Here is a 23,076-nt window from a genome sequence, read left to right as displayed (position 1 = left end):
CAGTGTTGGAATCCCCATGTACAGTCCCAGGGTTGGAATCCCCATGTACAGTCGCAGGGTTGGAATCCCCATGTACAGTCCCAGGGTTGGAATCCCCATGTACAGTCCCAGGGTTGGAATCCCCATGTACAGTCCTAGGGTTGGAATCGCCATGTACAGTCCCAGGGTTAGAATCCCCATGTACAGTCCCAGTGTTGGAATCCCCATGTACAGTCCCAGGGTTGGAATCCCCATGTACAGTCCCAGGGTTGGAATCCCCATGTACAGTCCCAGGGTTGGAATCCCCATGTACAGTCCCAGGGTTGGAATCCCCATGTACAGTCCCAGAGTTGGAATCCCCTTGTACAGTCCCAGGGTTGGTATCCCCTTGTACAGTCCCACGGTTGGAATACCCATGTACAGTCCCAGGGTTGGAATCCCCTTGTACAGTCCCAGGGTTGGAATCCCCTTGTACAGTCCCAGGGTTGGAATCCCCATGTACAGTCCCAGGGTTGGAATCCCCATGTACAGTCCCAGGGTTGGAATCCCCATGTACAGTCCCAGAGTTGGAATCCCCTTGTACAGTCCCAGGGTTGGTATCCCCTTGTACAGTCCCACGGTTGGAATACCCATGTACAGTCCCAGGGTTGGAATCCCCTTGTACAGTCCCAGGGTTGGAATCCCCTTGTACAGTCCCAGAGTTGGAATCTCCATGTACAGTCCCAGGGTTGGAATCGCCATGTACAGTCCCAGGGTTGGAATCCCCATGTACAGTCCCAGGGTTGGAATCGCCATGTACAGTCCCAGGGTTAGAATCCCCATGTACAGTCCCAGGGTTGGAATCCCCATGTACAGTCCCAGGGTTGGAATCCCCATGTACAGTCCCAGGGTTGGAATCCCCATGTAAATTCCCAGGGTTAGAATCCCCATGTACCATCCCAGTGTTGGAATCCCCATGTACAGTCTCAGGGTTGGAATCGCCATGTACAGTCACAGGGTTAGAATCCCCATGTACAGTCCCAGGGTTGGAATCGCCATGTACAGTCCCAGGGTTAGAATCCTCATGTACAGTCCCAGTGTTGGAATCCCCATGTACAGTCCCAGGGTTGGAATCCCCATGTACAGTCCTAGTGTTGGAATCCCCATGTACAGTCCCAGGGTTGGAATCCCCATGTACAGTCCGAGGGTTGGAATCCCCATGTACAGTCCCAGGGTTGGAATCCCCTTGTACAGTCCCAGGGTTGCAATCCCCTTGTACAGTCCCAGAGTTGGAATCCCCATGTACAGTCCCTGGGTTAGAATCCCCATGTACAGTCCCAGGGTTGGAATCCCCATGTCCAGTCCCAGGTTTGGAATCCCCATGTACAGTCCCTGGGTTAGAATCCCCATGTACAGTCCCAGGGTTGGAATCCCCATGTACAGTCCCAGGGTTAGAATCCCCATTTACAGTCCCAGGGTTAGAATCCCCATTTACACTCCCAGGGTTGGAATCCCCGTGTACAGTCCCACGGTTGGAATCCACATGTACATTCCCAGGGTTGGAATCCCCATGTACAGTCCCAGGGTCGGAATCCCCATGTACAGTCCCAGGGTTGGAATCTCCATGTACAGTCCCAGGTTTGGAATTTCCATGTACAGTCCCGGGGTTAGAATCGCCATGCACAATCCCAGGGTTAGAATCCCCATGTACAGTCCCAGGGTTGGAATCCCCATGTGCAGTCCCAGGGTTAGAATCCCCATGTACAGTCGCAGGGCTGGAATCTCCATGTACAGTCCCAGGGTTGCAATTCCAATGTACAGTCCGAGGGTTGGAATCCCCATGTACAGACCCAGGGTTAGAATCCCCGTGTACAGTCACAGGGTTGGAATCCCCATGTACAGTCCCAGGGATGGAATCTCCATGTACAGTCCCAGGGTTGGAATCCCCATGTACAGTCCCAGGGTTGGAATCACCATTTACAGTCCCAGGGTTGGAATCCCCATGTACAGTCCCAGGGTTGGAATCCCCATGTACAGTCCCAAGGTTCGAATCCCCATGTACAGTCCCAGTGTTAGAATCCCCATGTGCAGTCCCAGGGTTGGAATCCCCATGTACAGTCCCAGGGTTGGATTCCCGATGTGCAGTCCCAGGGTTAGAATTGCCATGTACAGTCCCAGGGTTAGAATCGCCATGTGCAGTCCCAGGGTTAGAATCCCCATGTATAGTCCCAGGGTTGGAATCCCCATGTGCAGTCCCAGGGTTAGAACCCCCATGTGCAGTCCCAGGGTTAGAATCCCCATGTACAGCCCCAGGGTTGGAAACCCCTTGTACAGTCCCAGGGTTGCAATCCCCATGTACAGTCCCAGGGTTAGAATCCCCATGTACAGTCCCAGGGCTGGAATCCCCATGTACAGCCCCAGGGTTGGAATCCCTCAGCAACACCGAGTGCGGGTCTCAGGCCCCGAGTCAGAGCCGGCGGACGTGCGGCCAGGACCCCGGCACCATTAACCCCACGGCGCAGCGCCTCCCCCAGACAAGAAACACAACAACTTGCATTTATACAGCAGAGGGAGCAATTCAGAGCCAGTTTGCATCAGGGTGGGCGGTGGATGTGGAACTCGGTCCCTGGCCTCCTGTGTTGGGCTTTCTTGTTGCATCAGTTTGAGCTGGAGTCGAGAGGGGGGAGAAGCTGCTGGGTTTAACCCCCAGTACTTCTGAGCCCAGTGGGACCCAACAATTTCCAATGTGGGACTGTGAAGGGATGTGGATTCCAGGGGAGATTAAGTTACTAAACAGACATTGTCCGCACAGTGTAGAAGATTATCGTTTTAGGAACAAGTATTTCTGTCGAGGCTTTCAATCCATTTTATAGGTACAGATTTTTAAAATTCATTTGTTGTGGGTGTCACGAGCAGGGCCAGTAGATATTGCCAGTCCCCAGTTGCCCGCTGAGAAGGTAATGCTGGGCCTTCTTCTTGAACCTCTGCAGTCCGTGAGGTGAAGGTACTCTCAGAATGCTGTTAGGTGAGGAGTTCCAGTATTTTCACCCAGCGACGATATAGGAACGTCAATATATGCCCAAGTCAGGATAGTGTGTGACTTGGAGGGGAACTGGGAGGTGATGGTGTTCCCATGCACCTGCGGCCCTTGTCCTTCTAGTTGGTGGAGGTCGCGTGTTTGGGAGGTGCTGTCAAACTTCTGGTCAAGTTGCAGATGTATAAAGTCGCCCTCCTTCACCCCTCCCCCCCTCACCTCGCTCTCTCTCCTTCCATAGAGGCCAGAGTCTTGTGTAGGCCCAGACCAGGTGGCGGGTTCCCTTCCCTGAAGGACATTAGTGAACCAGTTGGGTTTTCATCGTCACTTTTTTCTAGTGCCGGCCCCACAAATTCCCAGATTCTCTCGGCTCAATTTCACAACCGGCCTTTGTGTTTTTGTGGGTTCTCTCTTACCCTCCCTTTTTCCTGTTTCAAATTCATTTTACAGGGTGTTCGAAGGGGAGGAATTGCAGACGGGAAACTCAAACCAAACATCACTTCAATATCTGACTGAGTCGCTCAATTCATCAGGACGTTTGAGCATGGAAGCAGAAAGCACCGTTCAGAGCGGGGAGAAACCGTACACGTGTTCTGTGTATGGACGAGTATTCGGCCGATCCTATGGCCTGTCGAGACACAAGTGCAGTCACACCGGGGAGAGGCCATTCACCTGCTCCGAGTGTGGGAAGGGATTCACTAATTCATCCCATCTGCTGACACACCAGCGAGTTCACACTGGGGAGAGACCGTTCACCTGCTCTGAGTGTGGGAAGGGATTCATTCAGTCATCCCACCTGCTGAAACACCAGCGACTTCACACTGGGGAGAGGCCGTTCACCTGCTCTGAGTGTGGGAAGGGATTCATTCAGTCATCCCACCTGCTGAATCACCAGCGAGTTCACACTGGGGAGAGTCCGTTCACCTGCTCCAAGTGTGGGAAGGGATTTACTCAGTCATCCACCCTGCTGACACACCAGCGAGTTCACACCGGGGAGAGGCCGTTCAGCTGCTCTGAGTGTGGGAAGGGATTCACGTGTTCATCCAACCTGCTGACACACCAGCGAGTTCACACCGGGGAGAGGCCGTTCACCTGCTCTGAGTGTGGGAAGGGATTCACTTCATCATCCGACCTGTTGATACACCAGCGAGTGCACACCGACAAGAGACCTTTTAAATGCCCGGTCTGTGGAAAGTGTTATAAAAGTTCCGGGGAACTGATGTGTCATCAACGTGTTCACACTGATGAGAGACCGTTCAGGTGCTTTCACTGCGGGACTGGGTTCAGGCGATCATCTGAGCTCACTGTACACCAGCGCACTCACACTGGGGAGAGGCCGTTCACCTGCTCCAACTGTGGGAAGGGATTCACTCAGTCATCCAACCTGCTGAGACACCAGCGAGTACACACCGGGGAGAGACCGTTCACCTGCTCTGAGTGTGGGAAGGGATTTACTCAGTCATCCACCCTGCTGACCCACCAGCGAGTTCACACCGGGGAGAGACCGTTCACCTGCTCTGAGTGTGGGAAGGGATTCAGTCGGTCATCCAACTTGCTGACACACCAGAGACTTCACACTGGGGAGAGACCATTCACTTGCTCTGAGTGTGGGAAGGGATTCACTCAGCTATCCCACCTGCTGAGACACCAGCGAGTTCACAAGTGACTGCAGAGGTTGGATTCTGCTGTTTTTGCTGCTGTTAATTACACCCCGGAATGAATCATGTTCATTCTGACAGCTAGGATTTGTTTCTGCTGATGTTAATAACCCCTGTAACTATGCTGGAGTTTAAATTTCTGGATATATGTCAAATAAATTGTTGTGGATTTTTTCGTTCCCACCTGAGTGTTTAGCATCACCTGGCTGGAGCTCAGAAAGGTCAATCTGGGGGAGGATTGTACGGCGGGAACAGAACTACAGCCTGGACACAGTCCGTCAGGGCCACACTGAGAGGGCCAAATGGCACTTTGGTCTTTCTCGTCTCTCTTCACTGAAAGGAAAGTTGCCGGGCAGATTAAGAACATAAGAAAAGATCATAAGAATTAGGAGCAGGAGTAGGTCACACGGCCCCTCGAGCCTGCTCCACCATTCAATAAGATCATGGCTGATCATCCACCTCAACTCCACTTTCCCGCCCGGTCTCCATATCCCTTGATTCCCCTAGAGTCCAAAAATCTACCTATCTCAGCCTTGAATATACTCAAAGACTCAGCATTCACAGCCCTCTGGGGCAGAGAATTCCAAAGATTCACAACCCTCTGAGTGAAGAAATTCCTCCTCATCTCAGTCCTAAATGGCCGACCCCTTATCCTGAGACTGTGCCCCCTAGTTCTCGACACTCCAGCCAGGGGAAACAACCTCTCAGCATCTACCCTGTCAATCCCCTTCAGAATCTTGTATGTTTCAATGAGATCACCTCTCATTCTTCTAAACTCCAGAGAGTATAGGCCCATTCTACACAATCTCTCATCATAGGACAACCCTCTCATCCCAGGAATCAATCTAGTCAACTTTTGTTGCACCGCCTCCAAGGCAAGTATATCCTTCCTTAGATAAGGAGAACAAAACTGTGCACAGTACTCCAGGTGTGGTCTCACCAAGGCCCTGTACAATTGTAGCAAGACTTCCTCACTCTTATACTCCAATCCCCTTGCAATAAAGGCCAACATACCATTTGCCTTCCTTATTGCTTGCTGTACCTGCATGCTAGCTTTCTGTGTTTCTTGCACGAGGACACCCAAATCGCTCTGAACACCCAACATTTGAAAGTTTCTCACCATTTAAAAAATATTGTTTTTCTATTCTTCCTACCAAAGTGAATAATCTCACATTTTCCTATATTATACTCCATCTGTCACCTTACTGCCCACTCACTTAGTCTATCTATATCCCTTTGCAGACCTATATCCCTTTAATCTTGAGGCCGCTAAGGAATGTGTCCCAGCCGCGCTCTTCCATGGGTCACAGCTCCTAGGCATGGAACAGAAGGCTCCTTTACAACTGTGTTTAGAGTCAGGAAGAACAATGGTGAATGCTGGAAACGTGCTGTCAAATCAGAGATTGATGTCAAACTGCGATCTGTTCCTGACTGAAAGTGAAACGGCAGGGTTAAGTTTCCAGTCTAAAAATGACTGGTAATTATTCCACGAGGATTTAATATGTGTGTGTGACAGTCCTGAGTCTACCATTTTAGCTCATTTAAATTAAATCTGTTTAAAATAAATTGGTTAAAGTCTGCATTAAAATAGCAGAGGGAGGAGTTCACAGGAGCTTGTTAACTGCTGGTACAATTATACAACAGACATTTGATCTCCAGATAAAGAAGAACCTGCAGCGTGTTTCCAGGAATTCCCTGTTTTATTGGTGTGTGCATGTTAGACACCAGGATAACTAAAAATACACGACCCGGAACATCCACGGGGAGCGATCACTCCCACTGCGGAACTCCACCACTGACCCTGCTGAAGGTTGTAGGCTCAGGGAGTGGGGCCTCCAGGAGTGGACTGTGAGAAAGCTGGGTTTCAGTATCCTGACACATATATGCTGAGGAACCAGAGGAATCCTTACTGAGGAACCATCTGAGGTTTTATCCACTGGGATGAGATGGGATGATTGATTTATTTAATGGTTTGAAGCATCGGTCTAGTCTTGTTAATAACTGTCAGAAGCTGCATGCAATGTCTAATTGATGTGGGATTATGTGGGTAATATCTGTGTTGAAAGGACGGGGTGAACCTTGTAACAATCCCCCAGAGATGAGCTGGGATTGAGGGACAGGACTGAAGGTGAGCAATAGTGCCCTGCACTTTGCACTAATTAGTGACAGACTCTGTGTGTTAAAGTTTACTAATTCACACTTGTGTTGTGCTGTGCCGATTACTCCCAGTTTGTGAATGGTCAGGATTGTTTTTGCTGCAGTATTTTCTATTGAGCTTTGGCGGGACCCACTGATTGGGTGAGACAGAGCCTGGAATCGTGACCTCGCAGCACCGCCGGATGGGCGGCCGCAGGGTCCTAATGCCCACCGGGTGCACCAGCTCTCAGCGGGTTTAGAGCAACAACTGAAAAGAGCCTCACAGTGTTTGCTGTGTGTGTACAAAGCTCGTCATTCTTAATGTGTGCAAGCACATTCCACACAGAGAAATCATTATCTTCAGACATTATTGATCAGCATTTTATTTCCTTTATTCACAGTGTAACTTCCGAGGGTTGAGTCCCTTTAACATTTATTGATAACCCATTGTCTTGTGGGCTGTTGTTTAGAAAGTGATGTCACAATGACCATTCCGTTCCCAAGGTGAGCCTGTCTGTCCGCAGTGTTCAGTGGGAAAGGGGATTAAATCACACCGAGGATAATGAGCAGCCACCCACCAGTCTCTGCACTTTATTGTCCAGTGATCGCCTCACCATCACACAGAAGGTGGCAGATGGAGTATAATGTGGAGAAATGTGAGGTTATTCACTTTGGTAGGAAGAATAGAAAAACAGAATATTTTTTAAATGGTGAGAAATTATCAAATGTTGTTCAGAGGGATTTGGGTTTCCTTGTACACAAATCACAGAGAGTTAGCCTGCAGGTACAGCAAGTAATTAGGAAGGCAAATGGCATGTTGGCCTTTATTGCAAGGGTGTTGGAATAGAAGAGTAAGGAAGTCTTACTACAATTGTACGGGGCTTTGGTGAGACCACACCTGGAGTTCTGTGGACAGTTTTGGTCTCTGTACCTAAGGAAGGATATACAGGCCTTAGAGAGGGTGCAACGATGGTTGACTAGATTGATTCCTGGGGTGAGAGGCTTGTTCTTTGATGAGAGATTGAGTAGATTGGGCCGATACTCTCTGGAGTTTAGAAGAATGAGAGCTGATCTCATTGAAACATACAAGATTCTGAGAGGGCTTGACAGGGTAGATGCTGAGAGGCTGCTTCCCCGGGCTGGAGAGTCTAGAACTAGGGAGCATTGTCTCAGGATAAGGGGAGGCCATTTAGGGCTGAGATGAGAGGGTTGTGAATCTTTGGAATTCTCTGCCCCAGAAGGCCGTCGATGCCCAGTCGTTGAGTATATTCATGGCTGAGATCAATAGATTTTGGGATATTAAGGGAATCAAGGGATATACGGAGCGGGTGGGAAAGTGGAGTCGAGTTCAAAGATCAGCCATGATCTTATTGAATGGCGGAGCAGGATCAAGGGGCCGTATGGCCTACTCCTGCTCCTATCCTGTGTAGTCCCACACTCCAGCTTTTTCCCATATCATTGCAAATTAGTCCTCTTCAAGAATGTGAAAATAGAATGAGAGTAAACTAGCAAGAAATATGAAAACAGATTGTAAGTGCTTCTACAAGTAAAAAGGAAGAGAGAAGCAAAAGTAAGCATTGGTCCCTTAGAGGCTGAGACAAGAGAAATTATATTGGGGAACAAGAAAATGGCAGAGATTTTAAACAAATATTGTATATCTGTCTTCATAGTGGAAGACACAAAAAGCAGACCCAAAATAGTGGGGAACCAAGGGGCTAATAAGAGTGAGGAACTTAAAGTAATTAATATCAGTAGAGAAAAAGTACTTGAGAAACTAATGGGACTAAAATCTGACAAATCCCAATGACCTGACGGCCTACATCTGAGGGTTCTAAAAGAGGTGGCTGCAGAGACAGTGGATGCATTGGTTGTGGTCTTCTAAAATTCCCCAGATTCTAGAACAGCCCCAGCAGATTGGAAGGTAGCAAATGTAACACCGCTATTCAAGAAAGGAGAGAGAAAACAGGGAACTACAGGCCAGTTAACCTGACATGTCATCGGGAAAATGCTGGAATCCACTGTTAAGGAAGCGGTAACAGGACACTGAGAAAATAATAACATGATTAGGCAGAGTCAACATGGTTTTATAAGGTAAATCGTGTTTAACAAATTTATTAGAGTTTTTTGAGGATAAAGGGGAACCAGTGGATGTAGTATATTTGGATTTCCAAAAGGCATTCGATAAGGTGCCACATAAAAAGTTGCTACACAAGATTTGGGCTCATGGGGTTGGGGGTAATATATTAGCATGGATAGAGGATTGGTTAATGGGCAGAAATCAGGGAGTGGGGATAAGTGGGTCATTTTCCGTTTGGCAGGCTGTAACTAGTGGGGTGCTGCAAGGATCAGTGCTTGGGCCTCAGCTATTTACAATCTGTATCAATGACTTTGATGAAGGGACCGAGTGCAATGTATCCAAGTTTGCTGATGATACAAAGCTAGGTGGGACAGTAAGCTGTGAGGAGGACACAAAGAGCCTGCAAAGGGATATAGACCGGTTAAGTGAGTGGGCAATAAGGTGGCAGATGCAGTATAATGTGGAGAAATGTGAGGTTATTCACTTTGTTAGGAACTAGAGAAAAACAGAATACTTTTTATACGGTGAGAAACTATTAAATGTTGGAGTTCAGAGAGATTTAGGTGTCCTCGTACAGAAACACACAAAGATAGCATGAAGGTACAGCAAGTAATTAGGAAGGCAAATGGCATGTTGGCCTTTATTGCAAGGGGGCTGGAGTACAAGAGTGAGGAAGTCTTGCTACAATTGTACAGGGCCTTGGTGAGACCACACCTGGAGCTTTTGTCTCCTTATCTGAGGAAGGACAGACATGCCTTAGAGGCGGTGCAACGAAGGTTCACTAGATTGATCCCTGGGATGAGAGGCTTGTCCTATGAGGAGAGATTGAGTAGATTGGGCCTATACTCTCTGGAATTTAGAAGAATGAGAGGTGATCTCATTGAAACATAATTCTGAGGGGGGATTGAGAGGTTTTTCCCCCCTGGCTGAAGAGTCGGGAAGTTAGTGCTGTTGGGGAGGGTTTAAATTAATTTGGCGGGGGATGGGCACCAGGATGTAGCATTAGAAAGGAGAAACAAAGGATTGGGAGAGACAGATAGCATTATAGTAAGACAGAGTAAGGTAATAGATGGGATCAGACTAAGAGAATACAAGAAGGTCTAAGATAGGTTTACAGTGCATGTGTGTAAACACACGAAGTGTGGTAAATAAGGTTGGTGAGCTGCAGGCGCAGATAGCCACATGGAAATATGGTGTCATGGAGATAACGGAGACCTGGCTCAAAAAAGGGCAGGATTGGGTCCTAAATATTCCTGGATATAACGGGCACTTGGAGAGGTTTAAGCTAATTAAGGATAGCCAACACGGATTTGTAAACGGCAGATCGTGTTTGACTAATCGAATTGATTTTTTTGATGAAGTAACAGGGAGGATTGATGAAGGGAATGCAATGGATGTTGTCTACATGGATTTTAGGAAGGCGTTTGACAAAGTACCACATAGAAGGCTGGTTAACAAAATGGAGACTCATGGAATAGGTGGGTCAGTGGCAGCTTGGATAAGGAATTGGCTTAAGGACAGAAAACAGTGAGTTGTGGTAAATGGCTGTTTTTCAGATTGGAGGATGGTAGACAGTGGTGTTCCCCAAGGGTCAGTGCTGGGGCCACTGCATTCTTTGATATATATATATATATATCAAATGACCCGGCTATTGGAATACAGAGTAGAATTTCTAAATTTGTTGATGACACCAAACTTGGGGGTGTGGCAAACAGTGATGATGATATCAATCGACTGCAGCAGGACATAGAAAGGCTAGCAGAATGGACAGACAAGTGGCAGATGGAATTTAATACAGAGAAGTGTGATGTGATGCATTTTGGCAGAAAGAACAGGGAGAGGCAATATACACTTAATGGCACAGTTTTAAAGAGTGTGCAGGGACAGGGAGACCTGGGAGTTCATGTGCATAGGTCCCTGAAGGTGGCAGGACATATTGAGAGAGTGGTTAACAAAGCATATGGGATCTTGGGCTTCATAAATAGAGGGATTGAGTACAAAAGTAGAGAAGTTATGCTGAACCTTTATAAAGCACTGGTTAGGCCACAACTGAAGTACTGTGTCCAGTTCTGGTCAACACTCTTTAGGAAGGATGTGAAGGCCCTTGAGAAGCTGCAGAGGAGATTTACCAGAATGGTTCCAGGGATGGGGATCTTAGTTACAAGGTCAGGTTGGAGAAGATGGATTTGTTTTCGTTAGAGCAAAGGAGGTTGATGGGTGACTTGTTAGAGGTGTACAAGATTATGACGTGTTTGGATAGGCTAGATGGGGAAAGGCTGTACCCACTAGTTGATGGTACAAGGACTAGGGGACACAGATTTAAGGTTTTGGGCAAGAAATACAGGGGGATGTGAGGACCTGGAACTCGCTGCCGACAGAAGTGGTGGAAGCGGAGACACTCGATGTTTTCAAGGGGAGACTGGATAGACACTTGAGGGAAATAAACTTGCAGGGCTACGGGGATAGAGCGGGGGAATGTGACTGACTGGGTTGCTGTACAGAGAGCCGGCACGGATCCGATGGGCCGAATGACCTCATTCTGTGCCGTTATGACTCTATGATTCTATAAGATATAAGAGAGAGGATGTCCTGGAGGAGTCAAGGACAGAATCTATTTGGTTAGAGTTGAGAAACAATAAGGTGCCATTACACTGCTAGGTGTGTTCTATAGACCACCAAATAGTGGGAAAGATATAGAGGAGCAAATTTGCAGGGAAATTACACAGAGGTGCAAGAACTATAGAGTAGTGATAATGGGGGGCTTCAACTATCCTAATATAGACTGGGATCGTAATAGTGTAAAGAGCAGAGAGGGGGAAGAATTTCTGAAGTGTGCTTAGGAGAACTTTCTTGATCAGTACGTTTCTGGCCCAACGAGGGAGGAGGCATTGCTGGATCTGGTTCTGGAGAATGAGGTGGGTCAAGTGGAGCAAGTGTCAGGAGGGGAACATTTAGGGAACAGTGATCATAGTATCATAAGGTTTAGATTAGCTATGGAAAAGCACAAGGAGCAATCTAGAGTAAAAATACTTAATTGGAGGAGGGCCAATTTCAGTGAGTTGAGAATGGATCTGGCCCGGGTAAATTGAAATCAAAGATTGGCAGACAAAACTGTACTGGAACAATGGGCTGCCTTTAAAAGAGATGGTTCGGGTACAGTCGATGTACATTCCCACGAGGGGGAAAGGTAGGGCAACCAAAGCCAGAACTCCCTGGATGATGAAAGAGATAGGGAGTAAGATGAAGCAGAAAAAGGGGGAGTATGACAGATGTCTTCTTCTTCTCTAAGGCAGTCCCTCGGAACCGAGGATGACTTGCTTCCACATTAAAAATGAGTTTTCAGGTGACTGACGAGTCCAATGCGGGACCTACAGTCTCTGTCACAGGTGGGGCAGACGGTGAAGGGGCGGGTGGGTGGGTTGCTTGGGTTGACGTGCACTCCTTGCGCTGCCTGCGCTTGGCTTCCGCTTGCTCCCGGCGAAGAGAATCGAGGTGTGCGGCGCCTTCCCGGATGCTTCTCCTCCACTTTGTGCGGTCTTGGGCCAGGGATTTCCAGGTGTCAGTGGGGATGTTTCACTTTTTCAAGGAGGCTTTGAGGGTGTCCTTGAAGCGTTTCCTCTGCCCACCTGGGGCTCTCTTGCAGTGCCGGAGCTCCGAATAGAGCGCTCGTTTTGGGAGTCTCGTATCGGGCATGCGGACAACGTGACCCGTCCATCGGAGCTGATTGAGCGTGGTCAGAGCTTCGATGCTGGGGATGTTGGCCTGAGCAAGAACACTGACGTTGGTGCGCCTATCCTGCCAATGGATTTGCAGGATCTTGCGGAGGCAGCGTTGGTGGTACCTCTCCAGTGCTTTGAAGTGCCTGCTGTACATGGTCCATGTCTCTGAGGCATACAGGAGGGCAGGTATCACTGCTGCCCTGTAGACCATGAGCTTAGTGCCGGGTTTGAGGTCCTGGTCTTCAAACACTCTCTTCCTCAGGCGACCGAAGGCTGCACTGGCACACTGAAGGCGGTGTTGGACTTCGTCGTCGACATCTGCCTTTGACAGTAGGCTCCCAAGGTATGGAAAGTGGTCCACGTTGTCCAAGGCCTTGTCGTGGATTTTGATAATCGAGGGGCAACACTGTGTGGCGGGGGCAGGTTGGTAGAGGACCTTTGTCTTACGGATGTTTAGTGTAAGGCCCATGCTCTCGTATGCTTCGGTGAAGGTGTTTACGATGGTTTGGAGTTCGACCTCCGAGTGAGCGCAGATGCAAGCGTCGTCTGCATACTGTAATTCGATGACAGAGGATGGGATGACCTTGGATCTGGATTGGAGGCGACGGAGGTTGAACAGTTTCCCGTTTGTTCTGTAAATTAGCTCCACTCCAGTGGGGAGCTTACTGAGGGTGAGATGGAACATTGCAGCAAGGAAGATTGAGAATAGCGTTGGTGCGATGACACAGCCTTGCTTGACCCCGATTCGTACGTGAATTGGGTCTGTGGTGGAACCGTTGGTCAGGATCATGGCTTGCATGTCGTCATGAAGCAGGCGGAGGATAGTGACAAACTTTTGAGGGCAGCCGAATTTGAGGACACTCCATAATCCCTCACGGTTGACAGTGTCGAAGGCCTTTGTGAGATCAAAGAAGGCCATGTACAGTGGCTGGTGCTGTTCCCTGCATTTCTCTTGTAATTGACGTGCAGTGAAGATCATGTTCATTGTGCCCCTTAGTGGGCGGAATCTGCATTGCGACTCTGGGAGGAGCTCTTCGGCCACTGGGAGAAGGCGATTGAGGAGGATTCTTGCGATGACTTGCCCTGTGGCAGATAGCAGGGAAACTCCTCTGTAATTACCGCAATCGGACTTGTCACCTTTCTTGAAGATGGTCACAATTACGGCGTCTCTGAGATCCCCTGGCATGCTCTCCTCTTTCCAGATAAGAGAAACGAGTTCATGAATTCGTACCAGTAGTGCTTCTCCGCCATGCTTTAGTGCCTCGGCGGGGATTCCATCTGCAGATGAAGCAGAAAAAGGGGGAGTATGACAGATGTAAGGTTGTAAGATTGAGAATACAAGCAAGAACCAGGCTGAATATAGAACGTTCAGAGGGGAAGTGAAAAAGGAAATAAGAGGGGCAGAGAGAGTAAGAGAATGGACTGGCAGCTAACATAAAGGGAATCCAAAAGTCTTCTATAGCATATAATAAATAATAAATGGGTAGCAAGAGGAGAGGTGGGGCTGATCAGGGACCAAAAGGAGACCTATGCATGGAGGCAGATGACATGGCTGAGGTACTAAATGAGTACTTTGCATCTGTCTTTACCAAGGAAGAAGATGCTGCCAAGTCACAGTGAAAGAGGAGGTAGTTGAGATACTGGATGGGAGAAAAATTGATAAAGAGGAGGTACTAGAAAGGCTGTACTTAAACTAGCTAAGTCATCAGGACCAGATGGGATGCATCCCAGGATGCTGAAGAAGGTAAGGGTGAAAATTGCAGAGGTACTGGCCATAATATTCCAATCCTCCTTGGATACGGTGGAGATGCCGGAGGACTGGAGAATTGCAAATGTTACACCATTGTTCAAAAAAGGGTGTAAGGATAAACCCAGCAACTACAGGCCAGTCAGTTTAACCTCGATGGTGGGGAATCTTTTAGAAATGATAATCCAGGACAAAATTAAGAGTCACTTGGACAAGTGTAGTTTAATTAAGGAAAGCTAGCATGGATTTGTTAAAGGCAAATCGTGTTTAACCAACTTGATCAAGTTTTTTCATGAGGTAACAGAGGGTTGATGAGGGCAATGCAGTTGATGTGGTGTACATGGATTTCCAAAAGGCGTTTGACAAAGTGCCACATAATAGGCTTGCCAGCAAAGTTGAAGCCCATGGAATAAAAGGAACAGTGGCAGCATGGATAGGAAATTGGCTAAGTGACAGGAAAGAGAGAGTAGTGGTGAACGGTTGTTTTTCAGACTGGAGGAAGTTAAACAGTGGTGTTCCCCAGGGGTCGGTTCTAGGACCACTGCTTTTCTTGATATATATTAATGACTTGGACGTGGGTGTACAGAGCACAATTTCAAAATTTGCAGATGACACAAAACTTGGAAGTATAGTGAACAGTGAGGAGGATAGTGACAGACTTCAAGAGGACATAGACAGGCTGGTGGAATGGACGGACATGTGGCAGATGAAATTTAACGCAGAAAAATGCGAAGTGATACATTTTGGTAGGAAGAACGAGGAGAGGCAATATAAACTAAAGGGTAGAATCCTAAAGGGGGTGCATGAAGAGAGAGACCTGGGGGTTTATGTGCACAAATCGTTGACGGCGGCAGGGCAGGTTGAGAAAGTGGTTAAAAAAGCTTACGGGATCCTGGGCTTTATAAGTAGAGGCATAGAGTACAAAAGCAAGGAAGTTATGATGAACCTTTATAAAACACTGGTTCGGCCTCAACTGCAATATTGTGTCCAATTCTGGGCACCGCACTTTAGGAAGGATGTGAAGGTTTAGAGAGGGTGCAGAAAAGATTTACAAGAATGATTCCAGGAATGAGGGACTTCAGTTACGTGGATAGACTGGAGAAGCTGGGGTTGTTCTCCTTAGAGCAGAGAAGATTGAGAGTAGATTTGATAGAGGTGCTCAAAATCATGAGGGGTCTGTACAGAGTAGATAGAGAGAAACTGTTCCCATTGGTGGAAGTGTCGAGAACCAGAGGACACAGATTTAAGGTGATTGGCAGAAGAAACAAAGGTGACACGGGGAAAAACTTTTTACGCAGTGAGTGGTTAGGATTTGGAATTCACTGCCTGAAAGGGTGGTGGAGGCAAATTCAATCGTGGCTTTCAAAAGGGAATTGGATGAGTACCTGAAAGACAAAAATTTGCAGGGCTACGAGGGAAGGGTGGGGGAGTGGGACTAGCTGAAGTGCTCTTGCAGAGAGCTGGCACGGGTTCAACGGGCCGAATGGCCACCTTCTGTGCTGTAACCATTCTATGATTCTACGAACACATTAAACCTTCATAGAATAATTAACAGTCATTTTTAGACTGGAAGCTTAACCCTGCCGTTTCACTTTCAGTCAGGAACAGATCGCAGTTTGACACCTGGCGTCTCAGCAGGTGGGATGACTGAGTGAATCCCTTCCCACACACTGAGCAGGTGAACGGTCACTCCCCAGTGTGAACTTGCTGGTGTCTCAGTAGGCTGGATGACTGAGTGAATCCCTTCCCACACTCAGAGCAGGTGAACGGCCTCTCCCCAGTGTGAACTCGCTGGTGCGTCAGCAGGTGGGATGACTGAGTGAATCCTTTCCCACACTCAGAGCAGGTGAACGGCCTCTCCTCAGTGTGAGTGCGCTGGTGTATCAGCAGGTTGGATGCCTGAGTGAATCCCTTCCCACACTCAGAGCAGGTGAATGGTCTCTCCCCAGTGTGAACTCGCTGGTGTGTCAGAAGGTCGGATGACTGAGTGAATCCCTTCCCACACTTGGAGCAGGTGAACGGTCTCTCCCCAGTGTGAGTGCGCTGGTGTATCAGCAGGTGGGATGAACGAGTGAATCCCTTCTCACACACGGAGCAGGTGAATGGCCTCTCCCCTGTGTGAACTCGCTGGTGTGTCAGCAGGTTGGATGAATGAGTGAATCGCTTCCCACACTCAGAGCAGGTGAACGGCCTCTCCCCAGTGTGAGTGCGCTGGTGTGCAATGAGGTTAGATGATCGCCCGAACCCAGTCCCGCAGTGAGAGCACTTGAACGGTCTCTCATCAGTTTGAACACGTTCATGGTGTGTCAGTTCCCCGCAACTTTTATAGCACTTCCCACAGTCCTGACATTCAACAGGTCTCTCGTCAGTATGAACTCGCCTATGCTGCAGCAGATTGCATGACTGGGTGAATCCCTTCCCACACACAGTGCAGGTAAACGGCCCCTCCCTGGTGTGACTGCGCTCGTGTCTCGACAGGCCAGAGGATCGGCTGAAGCCTCGTCCACACACAGAACACGTGTACGGTTTCTCCTCGCTCTGAACGGTGCTTTCTGATTCCATGCTCAAAGGTCCTGATGAATCGAGTGACTCTGTCAGATCTTGAAGTGATGTTTCGTTTGAGTTTCCCGTCTGCAAATCCTCCCCTTCTAACACCCTGTAAAATGAATTTAAAACAGGAAAAAGGGAGGGTGAGAGAAAACTCACAAAAACACAGACAGGTTGTGAAATTGAGCTGAATGAATCTGGGAATTTGTGGGGCCGGCACTAGAATAAAGTGACCATGAAAGCTGCCGGATTGTCGTAAAAACCCAACTGGTTCACTAATGTCCTTCAGGGAAGGGAACCCGCCACCCGGTCTGGGCCTACACAAGACTCTGGCCTCTATGGGAGGAGAGCGAACGAGGCGGGAGGGGGAGGAGTGAAGGAGAGTGACTTTATACATCTGCAACTCGACTAGAATTTTGACGGAACCTCCCAAACACGCGACCTCCACCACCTAGAAGGAGAAGGGCAGCAGGTGCATGGGCACACCATCACCTCCCAGCTCCCCTCCAAGTCACACACTATCCTGACTTGGGCATGTATCGCCGTTCCGACTCGGTGTTGGGAGGACTCGTAAAAATCAACATTTCATATATGCAGCAGACTGTGTACTGCACAATGACGAATAAAATTGAATTGAATTGTGTTGCCCCGGGCCTGCCAGCTCTGACTCAGGGCCTGAGAACCACACTCGGTGTTGCTGGGGGATTCCAACCCTGGGACTGTACATGGGGATTCCAACCCTGGGAATGTAAATGGTGATTCTAACCCGGGGATTGTACATGGGGACTCCAACCCTGGGACTGTACATGGGGACTCCAACCCTGGGACTGTACATGGGGATTCCAACCCTGGGAATGTAAATGGTGATTCTAACCCGGGGATTGTACATGGGGACTCCAACCCTGGGACTGTACATGGGGACTCCAACCCTGGGACTGTACATGGGGACTCCAACCCTGGGACTGTACATGGGGACTCCAACCCTGGGACTGTACATGGGGACTCCAACCCTGGGACTGTACGTGGGGATTCCAACCCTGGGACTGTACAGGGGGATTCTAAACCTGGGACTGTACAGGGGGATTCCAACCCTGGGACTGTACATGGGGATTCCAACCCTGGGACTGTACGTGGGGATTCCAACCCTGGGACTGTACGTGGGGATTCTAACACTGGGACGGTACATGGGGATTCTAACCCTGGGACTGTACATGGGGATTCCAGCCCTGGGACTGTACATGGGGATTCTAACCCTGGGACTGTACATGGGGATTCCAACCCTGGGACTGTACATGGGGATTCTACCCCTGGGACTGTACATGGGGATTCCAGCCCTGGGACTGTACATGGGGATTCCAGCCCTGGGACTGTACATGGGGATTCCAGCCCTGGGACTGTACATGGGGATTCCAACCCTGGGACTGTACATGGGGATTCCAACCCTGGGACTGTACATGGGGATTCCAACCCTGGGACTGTACATGGGGATTCCAACCCTGGGACTGTACATGGGGATTCTACCCCTGGGACTGTACATGGGGATTCCAGCCCTGGGACTGTACATGGGGATTCCAGCCCTGGGACTGTACATGGGGATTCCAACCCTGGGACTGTACACGGGGATTCTACCCCTGGGACTGTACATGGGGATTCCAGCCCTGGGACTGTACATGGGGATTCTACCCCTGGGACTGTAGATAGGGATTCCAACCCTGGGACTGTACAAGGGGGGGCCCAGCTCTGGGCTCTTCTGTTACAATTGTGTGGGATGTTAACAGTATGCTCTGCTTTTACCAGCGCCTTCAGGAGAGATGGTGAGAAATCCGAAGTATGGCGAGTGAGAATCAAATAACGGAGTGAATGATTTACTATCCCGGGCACTAGGACCCGGTTGGGAACAGACACTGAAGCCCCGCCCACTCTTTGTTCCTGACCAAAATGTCTGCGCATGCGCGTTGCTACTCACTGAATCAAGATGACGGTAGTTATCCTGGGCCTGTGACCGGGAGAAGCATCGAAGCTGCAAACGCGGGACTTTCGGATTATTATTCGGGGATTCCGACCTACATTAGCTGTTTATGAAGCCTCCCCGCCCACTTGCCGGTCTATTACTGCGCTCCGTCCGGCCGTTTCTCAATAATTTATCAGAACCTGATCTACATCAACTACCTGCTGGGTGACACGCACCGCGCATGCTCCAAAGCCAGGCGGTCCCGCGCCTGCGCCCTGGGCTCCTGTAGTCTGGGTGCGGCACATTCTCCCCCGCGGGGAATGCTGGGTAAAAACCATTGAAAGGCCACATTAGTGAATAGAACAGGATTTACTGGGATTACATTGAGCACTGAACCATGTTCATTCTGGCAGTTAGAGTGTGTTTCTGCTGATCTTAATAACCCCTATACCTGGGCTGGAGATTAATATTCTGTATAAATATTGAATAAATCAGCTTTGTTTCATACACAGTGTATTCAATAACAACAGAAAATGCTGGAAATACTCAGCAGGTCAGGCAGCATCCGTGGAGAGAGAAACAGAGTTAACATTTCAGGTCTGTGACCCTTCGTCAGAACTGGAAAAAGTTAGAGATGTAACAGACTTTAAGCAGGTGCAGAGGCAGGGGAAGGCGGAGGGGAGGAAAGAATAAAAGGGACGGTCTGTGATTGGGTGGAAGGCAGGAGTGGTTAAATGTTACAAATGGGGATGGCAGAATCATCAACACCGGCTGCCTGAAAAAATACAGGCAGAGGTTGTAGTCTGAAACTGTTGAACTCAATGTTGAACCACTGCTCTCACCGCATCCTGAGATCCACGCTCAACGCCATGCGTTGCCACATGAACACTCTCGACCTCTCTCTTCAGCAGCACCGACTCACTCTATCTCAGAGCTGTACTGGTCCACAGTTCCATTTCATCCTTTGCCTCATCTGGTGCTTCAATAAGAAACTTTTTTTCTTCCTTTCAGCTGTCAGGGATCACAAGCTTCAACAACTCTTGGACACCAATGCCCCTCCGGAACCTTCTTCCCCTTCACTTTCTTCTGACACCATCCCTTCTTCCAATCTCACTCCCTGCCGTGTTTTCACTATCCGCTCTGGCCTTCCCCTCTCTGATGCTGAACGGCAAGTCCTCAGCAAAAGCCTGAGCTTCATCCCCTTACGCCCCCACCTCAATGATGTTGAGCTCTTTTTCCATTGCCTTTGTCTCCCTGCCCACTTCTTTGGCCAGGAGTCTTCCCTCTGCACAGTGGACTCTTTCTCCCACTTTCAGAATTCACGCTCTACCTGGACCTCTCCCTCTGGCCTCTCACTCTCTCTAGATCTTTTCATTGCGAGCTGCTGGTGTGACATCGGCCGTCTCAATTTCTCTGCTCCCCTCACTCACTCCAACCAACCTCCTTCTGAACTTGCAGCACTCTGTTCTCGCCGATCCAACCCTAACATTGTCATTAAACCTGCTGACAAGGGTGGTGCTGTTGTTGTTTGGCAAATCAACCTCTACTGTGTGAAGGCTGAATGCCAACTCTGACATCTCCTCCTACCTCCCCCTGGACCATGACCCCACTACCAAAGATCAAGCCATTGTTTCCAAGACTGTCACTGACCTCATCTCCTCTGGAAATCTTCCCTCCATGTCCATCAAGCTCATAATCCCCCAACCCCGCACAGCCCGCTTCAACCTCCTTCCGAAGATCCACAAACCGGGCTGCCCTGGTAGACCCATTGTTTCAGCCTGTTCTTGCCCCATGGAACTGATTTCTTCCGATCTCGACTCTTTTTGCTCCACTTGTCCAGTCTCTGCCCACCTACATTTGTGACTCTTCCGATGCCCGCCGCTATTTGAATAGTTTCCGGTTTCCTGGCCCCAACCATCTCCTTTTCACCATGGACGTCCAATCCCTATACACCTCCATCCCGCCCCCCCCCCCCCCCACAGGATGGCCTGAGGGCACTCTGCTCCAACCAGTTCCCATCCACCACCGCCCTCCTCCGCCTGGCTGAACTTGTTCTCACATTGAACAACTCCTTTGACTCCACTCACTTCCTCCAAATTAAAGGTGTTGCTATGGGAACCCGCATGGGCCCTAGCTATGCCTGCCTTTTCATGAGATAAGTGGAACATTCTTTTTTCCAGTCCTACTCAGGTCCCCTTCCTCACCTCTTTTTCTGGTACATTGATGACTGTATTGGTGCCGTTTCCTGCTCTCACCCTGAACTAGAAAATTTCATTCACTTTGCTTCCATATTCCACCTTTCACTCATCTTCACATGGTCCTTCTCTGACTCTTCCCTTCCCTTCCTCGACTTCATTGTCTCCATTTCTGAGGACAGGCTATCGACAAACATCCGCTATAAGCCCACAGCTAACTGGACTACCCTTCCTCCCACCCCACTTTCTGTAAGGACTCTATTCCATTCTCACAGTTTCTCTGTCTCCACCGCATCTGTTCTGACGATGCCACCTTCCATACTAGTGCTTCCAATATGCATTTCTTTTTCTTCAATTGAGGAAGCCCCTCTACCGTGGTTGACATGGCCCTCAACCACATCCGTCCATTTCCAGCACTTCTGCTCTCACCCCATCCCCTCCCAGAACCACGACAGGGTTCCCCTTGTCCTCAGTTTCATCCTACCAGCCTTCACATTCAACGGATCATCCTCTGCCATTTCCGCCACCTCCAGCGTGATCCCACCACCAAACGCACCTTCCCCTCCCCTTTCAGCATTCCGAAGGGTCCGCTACCTCTGCAGCACCCTGGTCCACTCCTCAATCACCCCCAACAGCCCCTCCCCTCCTCACGGTACTTTCCCGTGCAAGCGCAGAAGATGCAACACCTGCCCTTTCACCTCCTCCCTTCCCACTGTCCAGGGCCCCAAACACACCTTCCTGGTGAAACAGCGATTTACATGTACTTCTTGCAATTTAGTATACTGTATTCGCTGCTCACGATGCGATCTCCTCTACACTAGGGAGACCAAACGCAGATTGGGCGACCACTTTGCGGAACACTTCTGTTCAGTCCGTAAGGGTGACCCCGAGCTTCCGGTCGCTTGTCACTTTAACTCTCCGCTCCACTCCCACTCTGACTTCTCCATCCTCGGCCTCTTACACTGTTCCAAAGAAGCTCAACGTAAGCTCGAGGAACAGCACCTCATCTTTTGTTTAGGCACATTACAGCCTTCTGGACTCAACATTGAGTTCACCAGTTTCAGACTATAACCTCTGCCCCTATTTTTTCAGGCAGCAGGTGTTGATGATTCTGCCATCCCCATTTGTAATGTTGAACCACTCCTTCCTTCCACCCTATCACAGACCGTCCCTTTTATTCTTTCCTCCCCACCCCCTTCCCCTGCCTCTGCACCTGCTTAAAATCTGTTACATCTCTAACTTTCTCCAGTTCTGATACATAGAAACATAGAAGATAGGAGCAGGAGTAGGCCATTCGGCCCCTCGAGCCTGCTCCGCCATTCAATGAGATCATGGCTGATCATCCAATTTCAGTACCCTGTCCCTGCTTTCTCCCCATATCCCTTGATCCCTTTAGCCTTAAGAAATATATCCAACTCCTTCTTGAATATATTTAATGAATTGGCCTCTACTGCCTTCTGTGGTAGAGAATTCCACAGGTTCACCACTCTCTGGGTGAAGAAATTCCTCCTCATTTCTGTCCTAAATGGCTTACCTCTTATCTTTAGACTGTGACCCCTGGTTCTGGACTCCCCGGCCATTGGGAACATCCTTCCTGCATCCAGTCTGTCCCCTCTCATTCTTCTAATCTCCAGCGAGTACAAGCCCAATCGACCCAATCTCTCCTCATATGTCATTCCTGCCATCCCAGGTATCAGCCTGGTGAATCTTTGCTGAACTCCTTCCATGGCAAGAACATCCTCAAATAAGGTGACCAAAACTGCACACTATACTCAAGATGTGGTCTCACCAAGGCCCTGTACAACTGCAGCAAGACATCCTTGTTCCTGTACTCAAACCCTCTCGCTACGAAGGCCAACATACCATTTGCCTTCTTAACCGCCTGCTGCACCTGCATGCTTACCTTCAGCGACTGGTGCACAATAACACCCAGGTCTCGTTGCACTTCCCCCTTCTCCCAATCTATTGCCATTCAGTAAATAATCTGCCTTCCTGTTTTTGCCACCAAAGTGGATAACCTCGCATTTATCCACATTATACTGCATCTGCCATGC

The 23,076-nt window shown here is 49.1% G+C and overlaps 2 protein-coding genes across 4 annotated transcripts in view; one reads left to right on the top strand and one right to left on the bottom strand.

The window, feature by feature from the left end:
- Nucleotides 1-4,829, top strand: part of LOC147119589 (uncharacterized) — a 37,694-nt gene extending 32,865 nt beyond the window's left edge. Inside the window, exons 2-3 of one of the 3 annotated variants that reach the window (XM_085985176.1) lie at nt 3,724-3,826; nt 4,074-4,216. In XM_085985176.1, coding sequence (XP_085841302.1) covers nt 3,724-3,826; nt 4,074-4,131 — 161 coding nt within the window. In that variant the 3' untranslated portion in view covers nt 4,132-4,216. Of the gene's footprint in view, nt 1-3,628 lie in introns of all 3 variants that reach the window. The other 2 variants (XM_085985174.1, XM_085985175.1) reach the window with 2 other exon arrangements.
- Nucleotides 4,830-8,865: 4,036 nt separating this feature from the next.
- Nucleotides 8,866-19,067, bottom strand: LOC147119588 (uncharacterized). The gene is made up of 2 exons (XM_085985167.1): nt 18,843-19,067; nt 8,866-16,985 (listed from the first exon to the last, which is right to left on the bottom strand). Exon 2 carries the CDS (start codon nt 16,889-16,891, stop codon nt 16,016-16,018), a length of 876 nt encoding a protein of 291 aa, XP_085841293.1. The 5' UTR covers nt 16,892-16,985; nt 18,843-19,067; the 3' UTR covers nt 8,866-16,015.
- Nucleotides 19,068-23,076: the final 4,009 nt, after the last annotated feature.

This window comes from Somniosus microcephalus, chromosome 4 (genome assembly GCF_052327205.1).
Source record: "Somniosus microcephalus isolate GS21.2 chromosome 4, FLI_Smic_1.0, whole genome shotgun sequence".
NCBI classification, from domain to species: Eukaryota; Metazoa; Chordata; class Chondrichthyes; order Squaliformes; family Somniosidae; genus Somniosus; species Somniosus microcephalus.
This window is presented reverse-complemented; position numbering and strand designations above follow the sequence as displayed.